This window comes from Cyprinus carpio, chromosome B15 (assembly GCF_018340385.1).
Source record: "Cyprinus carpio isolate SPL01 chromosome B15, ASM1834038v1, whole genome shotgun sequence".
NCBI lineage: Eukaryota > Metazoa > Chordata > Actinopteri > Cypriniformes > Cyprinidae > Cyprinus > Cyprinus carpio.
Genome location: NC_056611.1, coordinates 19251854 through 19260948, shown reverse-complemented (window position 1 = coordinate 19260948; position 9095 = coordinate 19251854). Strand labels below are relative to the sequence as shown.

The 9095-nt window shown below is 35.4% G+C and overlaps 1 protein-coding gene across 1 annotated transcript; it reads left to right on the top strand.

Moving 5' to 3' along the window:
• Nucleotides 1-8809, top strand: LOC109104393 (forkhead box protein N1-like). The gene is made up of 9 exons (XM_042739639.1): nt 1-2440; nt 2550-2573; nt 3204-3521; nt 3847-3954; nt 4725-4843; nt 5395-5491; nt 5959-6166; nt 7821-8285; nt 8372-8809. The coding sequence occupies exons 1-9, from the start codon at nt 2114-2116 to the stop codon at nt 8560-8562; spliced, it is 1857 nt and encodes a 618-aa protein (XP_042595573.1). The 5' UTR covers nt 1-2113; the 3' UTR covers nt 8563-8809.
• The last annotated feature ends 286 nt before the right edge of the window (nt 8810-9095 follow it).

Here is a 9095-nt window from a genome sequence, read left to right as displayed (position 1 = left end):
GACTACATTTGAGGAAGCAGGAAGTACTACATCTAAGATTTTTTTTTAAAGTGCAGTGAAAGTGCTGTTGTAGACATACGGGAAGAAATCCTACCAATTACTTGATGGATGACGGTGTAAAGGAAGATGCACAGTCCATTTGAAATGCCACTCAAATGTGATGAAAGTGGGTTTTAGTGCAGGGGTGGGGCTGTATGGACATGCAACAGACCAGATGTAAGTGAGATAAATGTGATCATATTGAGAGAGGAAGGGGTACTGAAATGAAATACTTTTAGAATATAACTGTTTCAGCACTTTTATTCTTACTCACTCCAGATGATCTTCACTCACACACACAAACCCACCCACCCATCCACACACCCACACACACTTGTATTAGATGATTATATAGCATGGCTTATGACCTCATTCAGCATTCTGACCTTTGCTTTATGCTGATGGAAAAATGAAATATTTAAATTTTCTGCAAATATAATTATCTAAGAAACACTTCTCAGTGTGCCAAATCAAATAAATGTCAATTAAAAATTAATTTAAGCACAACCCGATCAATTGATATAAAATTAGAACCCACATTTATTAATTTTGCAGCATGTTTTGAGTTATACTTGGTTGGGACAACGGTAGTAGTAAAGCTCTTTATGAGTTCAAGTTCCATGCAGGAATAATTGAATTTATCCTTCTTTAATAAATCAAGAAAAATTGTAACTTAATCCCAGTGGACATATTAACATAAGCAAAATCTTATTTGGTTTCATTTTAATTTAGACTTGATTAAATTGACCTCAAAGCAGTGATTAACTGAACTTGAATCTAATCATGCGGTAACTTCCTATTGGCTGAACACACCAACATAAGACTAAAAATGATAAACCATCTAAAACTATCAGTTGTAGCTTTAGAAACCACAATATTGCTGTTTTTTGTCATTTACACACTATATTAAGAATTTACATATATGCATTATGAAATTTTATTGATTTTTATCCTTTTATTTTTGTAATATATTTGTCATTTATTATATGTAAGGTAAAGGGAAGGAAAATATGTAGCTACACAAAGTACATTTTATTGCACAGTTTTTTTTATTTATTATTATTATTATTTATTTTTTTACCTGTATATTATCTTAGGATTCTGCTAAGAACGAAAATAGTCCAATAGTTCATAAAACAAACATCGCAACACCATGACAATGATATCAATTATCTGTTTGAGCCAAGACAGTAAATGATTGCAATAAATGTCCAATCAGAAGCAGAGAGCTGTGTAAATACTTAATTTATACATTTCAGTTATTTGATAATTTACAGTAAACGACTTAAAAAAACATATACTTTAATTTTTTTTATAAAATCTGGTTATCCTGCCTCATTTGCTTGCCCAATTCTCTTTTAAACACACACACAAGCACCCCATGACCTTTTTTGCGTACTCAGCTGTTTTCTCTCAAGAAATAGCTTGTATCTCAACCATAACAGGTCAAATGATCAGTTTAAAAGTCACAGTGATGGACCATAAAGGCCAGCTCAACTTCCTCTCCAATACTGAATTACACTCTATGTTTCAGATGGAGCAAAACTCCCCCATCTCCATTTCATGTCACTAACACACTTCTGCTACTCTTTCATGGTTTGTTGGTAATTTTAATGAGTTTTTGGCTCAAACAGCACAGTCTGCTGACAGTAAGTGAGAGCGGCCTGAATTTCCCGGAATACCGGATACTTATGTGGCCTTATGTTTTACCTGTTTATGATCAGATAGTACCCAGGGCAGTGAAATACAGCAAATCGGGCCTCTTTCACTGCAAAAGAGAACATAGACCAGCGCTGTTATAGTAAAAGCATAGCAGACAGTTGGAAAGGGATTTTCATTACAAGCAGTTACACAGGTATGGCACGTAAAACTGTAAGTTTGCCCAAAGGCCAAATAGCTAGGGAGACAGAGTATTTGGAGACATGGAAAATGCCTTTAGGAAAAAATGACTTAAGTTAGATTGTTACTGTAATAAATAATGTGCATATATTCAGGTGGTGAGGTGGTTCCATTTGCATTAATGTATAACTGGATATATATTCCTATGTTGTGAAATGTGCTTAAAAACAGGACCATGTGTGCCCCCAATTTAGCAAGGGTCAAGCCAACAAGCATGACAGCATTCCTCTGTGTAACACCACAGACCCCGACACATTGCTGCTGGCTTTTTTTTTTTTTTGGGGACCATATTTGTATATTACAGTATCTTTATTTTGGCTATTTATCAATCTATATCTGTGGTGTTTTGAAGAAGCAGTTTGTAGGGACGATGTCCTCTGAGTCCCAGGGCCTGCATTTCCCATCTGTAAGCAGCAGCAGCAGCTCACCGATTCCTTCTCCAGGCGACCCTCAGTCCTTTGACCATCTAGGGTTGCCCTGCATTCAGATGCCAGAATCACAGGTATTAATCATTTCATTTTGGGATTTTTTTTCATTTTTAATTAATTTTGTATTACTTTATTTTGAATTACGTCGTTTTATAGACTTCTTTTTTTGTATTCTTTTTACAGAGCTTTGAACCAGTCAATAAACAGGTAGGTATAGAGACAGACCATGAATTAATAAATAAAATGTTTTATCTTTCTACTTACATCAGGATAGATAGATAGCTATATAGATAGAAAGTATTTTGGAAAAATGACATATAAGGTAATCTATCTTCTGTATGTGAATCCAGATGAAACTCTCTGATAAGTCCAGACTGTTCTGTAGTTGCCGCTTTTTAAAAACTGCTGCTCACCAGCTGCTCTGATTATGACACTGTGTCATTATAATTACGGTTTGATGAGGACATGAACCCCTGCACAAGGCACTATTCAAGGACACAAGACCCCGGGGCAGAAATAGAAGTATTTCATCCTGCCTTTTCGCCAAATCCTTTTGATTTAATATTAATTAATTATGGCCCCCAGGGAAGGCAGTATGTCACATTAAATGCTTTTATGGACTCTTTAGCAGATGAACGATCTTTACGTGCTACCTCTTGGAAAACTGCTTCATGTTAAAGAGTGCATTAATTAGAAATGAAACTGTGGCGTGGCTTTACACAGAATATGTTTCACATATATTGATACTATACAATTTTAGGTTGTATGAAATTTCTTATTGATGCAGGTTTGATAGATATTACATGTTTTTACATGATTTTGTTGTTTAATCTATAGTGTCACCAGAACAATGTTGGAGAAGGGTATGCACCGTACTCCCAAAGAGAAAGCGTTCCCTACAGGCAGAAGAGTGCTGAGCGCTTTCGTAGACACAGTGTAGATGGAAGCCCTGTTGGACAAGAATCTGGCCTAATGGAGAACAATCACTACCATCCATACAGGCGTCAATGCAGTGAAGGAGCCATCAGTGAGGTTCAAACCTTCAGTTGTCTCAGAAGAGCTGGATTGGTTGGGAAACTCATCACAACTGATGGAATGGAGGAACAATCCTCTTGGACTCCATTAAGCACTGATGTGGAGAACACCAGTGTCATGGTGAGACTGAGGGACTATTTAATCAAAAATGTAAGATTTCTTGTTCAGGTGAAAATAAAATTAGAATTTTCCTATACGTTTAGAGGAATTTGTACAGTATAGAAAAATAATTAAAAAGAAAGGAAAATCATACAACATATAACTAAAGTCAAGATAACCTATATCGCATGAAAGCTCTTTTAAATTCTTGCCAGGGGCAAAAGACATGGAAACAAGAAAACCTGCCAGGCAGATGTGCAAGCAGATGTCCTTATTACACTTTCTAAAGACACATTAACATATGATATGTCAGCATTAAGTAGATCATGGTCTGTTCTTGGGGCAGGGAACTCAACACCCCTACAGTGTGCCTCAGACGAGCTCTGAAGAACCTCCCGACTACACGGCAGTGAACCATCAGACATACAGTCCCATGAGTCCTCTACAACATCAGGTACACCTGATACTGACAGAGTGAAAGAATGTGTGATATACTGATTATTTAAACTAACATTCAAAGGTTTTGGTTTGGTAGAATTTTTTTCATGTTTATAAGAAGTCTTATATTATGTGTTTTCTATTTAGAAATATTTTTAAAAGTAATTTATTCTTGTGATGGCAAAGCTGAATTCTCAGCAGCCATTATTCCAGTCCTGAGTGTCACATGGTTCTTTAGAAATCATGTTTATTTGATGCTCAATAAACATTTCTTATCATAACAATATTGAAAGCTGCTGCATAATATATCTTTGTGGAAACCATGGTATGTTTTTTTCATGATTTTTTGATGAATAGAAAGTTTTAAAAAACAGCATTTATTTGAAATTAAATTCCTGGTAACATTATAAAAGTCTTTAGTGTCACTTTTGATCAATTTAATGCATCATTCTTGATTAAAACAATTTAAAAACGCATACTGCACTTTTGAACTGTAATTTATGGCTACTTATAAGGAAGTCAGTATGACTACTGTATTAGCCTTGGCATGTGTAAGAAGGTAGAAATGATCAAATGGTTTTGGATGCATGTTCACAGTCAAAACATTGGCAGGAAATTCTGCTACATCTTTAGACTGACAAATAACAAAGACTCACTCTTGTTGAATATGGGCACATTACGTAATGGAGGCTTTAAAATTAAAATCATTTTTTTAAACTACTAATAACCACACAAATAGGCATTTATTATGGCTTTTAATTTTTGTGTGTGTATGTCTCTCTCTAGTTTTACTCTTCAAGAGGAATAGACACTATTTCTCACAACTATAACCAAAGCCTCTCATCACAAACATCTCAAGACAATTCTGTCCAGACACTCTACCCTAAACCTGTCTTCTCTTACAGGTAAGTATGTGCACTTCAGCTGTTCTATCCTGGTAAACTAAGGCATCTTTTCAAAGCAGCTCATTCTCTAAAACGTCTGTTCACTGTCATCTGTCGTCTCCGGGCCCAACATATTAGACAACAGTTAGTTTTAGTCAGCATGTCAGTCTGTGCGTTAGTAATGGAGATTTTTCAGTGATTCTTTCTGCAGGTTACATAGTTACACAGTAGGTGATGACAAGTGACAGTATCATGAGTATGTCACTGAATTAATTTAACCAGTTCATTCAGGAACAAAACATTTACAGTACAACCTAACTGCCATTCTATTTAAAATTATTATATTATTTTTTTTAAAAAACTAAATTGCTGACAGCTAAACTATGTAATCAGCAGTCTGTAATGAAAAGATTTGATTCCTATCATTATTCATGTGAATGTGCAGTCACTTTGGATAAAATTGCCTGCCAAATGCATAAAAATGTAACTTACAACACATTCAAACAAATCAAAATAAACCAATGCATCACAGTTTGATTGGTTATGTTTCATTGTTGAATATTTCTTTTCAGTATTCTCATATTCCTGGCTCTGAGGAATAGCAAAACAGGCAGTCTACCAGTAAGTGAGATCTACAGCTTCATGACAGAGCATTTCCCCTACTTTAAGGTAAACTGCACTACTGCATCTCAGAATAATTTCTACATAATATACCTTTATCTACAGTGATACCTTGGATCCCTGACAGAAGCCTGTGCATGATTAATGTGACAAATACAGAATGCAAATAGAGTTATTTAATTTCCTCTGGCTTTGTGGAAAATGCCTGTTATGGCATGATCCTTATAAACCTGATGATTTGGTTCAGCCCCCTCTTGACGCTGTGCTGGTAAATGGATTTACAGTGTGACATTATTTTGGCTCATCATTAGGTAAACATGCAAATCCATACCTATCCAGTGTTGACTTCACTGAAAGAAGGGTTGTAAGAAAGATGCTTGGTTAGAGAAATGAATGGTGCAATCTCTTTTCTTGATTCAGTTCTTTCTGTGAACACCTTAGAATATTCTAGAAACCAATTTAGCCACCATGTTACAATTTCATGATGAACCACTGTTTCATTTGTTATTCCTCAGACAGCACCTGATGGCTGGAAGAATTCTGTCCGACACAACCTCTCTTTGAACAAATGCTTTGAGAAAGTGGAGACCAAGAATGGAAACTCTTCTCGAAAGGGCTGCCTGTGGCACCCAAGGTCAGCGAAGGTAGAAAAGATGCAGGAGGAACTTCACAAGTGGAGACGTAAAGATCCCCTGACTGTCCGGAGGAGCATGGCCCGACCAGGTACACAAAGGGATCAGATGCCATTAGGCAAATACTGCAATATTCAAGGTCGTATTTGTTGGTCTGAACATTAAATGTGCAAAAAATGTCCCAGATTACCTAAATTCACTTATGCAATATGATTATTGTAAATGTATTGTATACGTGTGCTCCTATCCTTTTATAAAAAATGCTTACATGTTATTTTAATGCTAAAATGTTTACAAATATAAATAATAATTCTACAATTACAACAATTTTATAATAATAAAAATCTATGCTCAGAAAACACTAAGAAAGACAAAGTATATTTGGTATTTCCTGTTGCAAAATACAAACAGATCTACATCCTGGTACTTGCATAGTAAAAAGTCTTTATTCTAAGACATATTAAAAAGACACCAACACGTATCAGCCCAAGCAGACCGTCGTCAGGGTGTTAGACAATAGAGAGCAAAAAGTGGCTAAGCAGAGACACCTGTGACTATACATTTTCCGGATCTAACCACTAGATGTCTCTTGGGATTTTTTTGCATTTCTCAAACAATCCAAAAACTTTTACATAAGACCAAAAATAATGAAATGAAACTTTATCATACAATCCCAAAAAAACATTATAGTGAAAAAAAAATTAGCATATTTTTTTCAAACCTATATAAGAATAAATATATCACAACTGAACAAATAAAAAAAAAAAAAAAGCACCTCAAAGCAAAACTAATAATTACAAAAATGGATATCTTCATTAAGACCAGGATATGAGAGAGCATTCAGTTTATGTATCCATTAAGTTATTGTTGCTTTAACCGTCTAAGTCTATCTCCACCTCTGATATTTAATGTCACCAGCTCGATTCCAATGGCCTGCAAATTACTATCATATACTATCTGTATAATTAACTTTCACCATTGGATTGTTCATGTTAACAGTCCATATTGCATATCAATGTTAAGCCAATCTATCATGTAACCTTCTCTTGTTGAGTCCCACATAAAAACACTTACATGGACATTCCAATCTGTCAATATGCGGAGTTACAATTATTAAAATCTGTGATCTCAAATTTCTTCTAGTTTTTTTTGTCCTCAGAGGTATTAGTTGTGTGTGTGTGCTGTATGTTTTTTTAAATGTTAAAGTTTTATTATATATGCTCACAAAGACCGCGTTTATTTGATTAAAAATAAAGTAAAAACAGTATTAATGTGAAATATTATTACAATTTAAATGAAATGTTTACTATTTCAATTTATTTTTAAATGGAATTTATTTCTGGGATGGCAAAGGTGAATTATCAGCAGTCATTTCTCCAGTCTTCAGTGTCACATGATCCTTAAGAAATCATTCTAATATGCTGATTTGGTGCTCAAGAAACATTGATTAATGTTGATAAATGTTGTGCTGCTTAACATTTTTGGGGAAACTGTGATACATTCAATTACATTTGATATATTCAGTTCAATAGAACAAAATTTATTTGAGACAAATCTTTGTAACATATAACTGTCTCTTTTGATCAATTTAATGCATCCTTGCTGAATAAAAATATTAATTTCAATAAAAACAAACTTACTGACCCAAGACGTTTTAGATATTACACAATATTGCTTGTTTGTATGCTAAAATATATATTTATATAATGTATATTAAAAATATGTATTTATGCTCATTGTTTTAGAAGAGCTGGAACGCCTTCTTGGGGAGAGACCTGAAAGATTGAAGTCTCTTGGAGCTCACTTCAGTCTACCGAGCAGTCATACACATTCTCAACCTTTAAGAGTTGCCATGCATCCTGCTTACGGACACCAACCTGTCCATGACACAAGCGTCCCACATCAGCAGTCTCTCTACAACCTTTTACCCTCTCAAACTGTCATCCCACCACCCCCCTACTTATCCCCAGGTCCTTTATCTTTCTCATACTACCCTCCTGTCACCCATCAGCCCAGTGCCGGGCATCCTTCCAGTCCCAGGACAGGCTGCTTGGATTCCCCCTTACCAGCACACACCCCACCGAGCTACAGCACCGCCCTGCAGGCTGGTCACAGCGCTACAGCAAGCATGCAGGAGCTTCTGCTGGATGGAGAAACCAGTAATGATGTCGATGCATTAAATCCTAGCCTCACAGATCTACAACTACATGGTAAGATCGAGTTTGAAACATTGGCCATATTTGCAGTGGTTGAGCTGCTCTGTTGTTCATGACTTGTTTTCTGTCTTTGTTTAAAGGGAATCTTTGGGAGGAGCTAAGGAATGACAGCCTCGCTCCAGATTCACTGTTAGTCATGGACAGTCCCAATAAAACCTGGGATAGCGTGGGGGTCTGTGGGGGTTTAGCAGAGACTGATGTTGGGGTGCAAGGCAGTGTTTCTGAGCTTTATCTCAGTGGGCTCTACACAACCCCTATTCCTCTGCTATGAGAAAAACAAAAAAACAAAAAAAAAAAAACACCTGCGTCATCTTTGCTGTCCAAAATAGAAAAAAGTTTATATTTTTGAATGCCTAAAAAGTATGATTTCTGTGCTAAATGGTGTGCTTGAGTTATAAAAATAACATTAGTTTTAATGTTTTTATTGCTTAAATGCAGTATGCTGTACAATCCCACTAAACCAGTTTGTCTACATTGAAAAAAAATTGGTGTAGAAATTATTTTTACTCCGAAATTGCTAGGACATTTCACAATTAGTTCCCTACAAAGCAGTTAACAATTTAGTAGAAAAACTAACACACTCCAGTAACCTTTATTTTATTTACAACATTTTTGACTCCAAAACCCCCATTATCTAGAAGAATATTCAAAAAGCTTCTGCAGCTTTTCCTGATATACTGGATAATGATTAAGGATAAGTATTTTTATACTCACAATTTCTACTTGATAAAATATTCTAGAGCTTGGCATAACTAGAAAAATAAATATACACAATAAATGCCCATGAAGTTATAAGAGTTCATT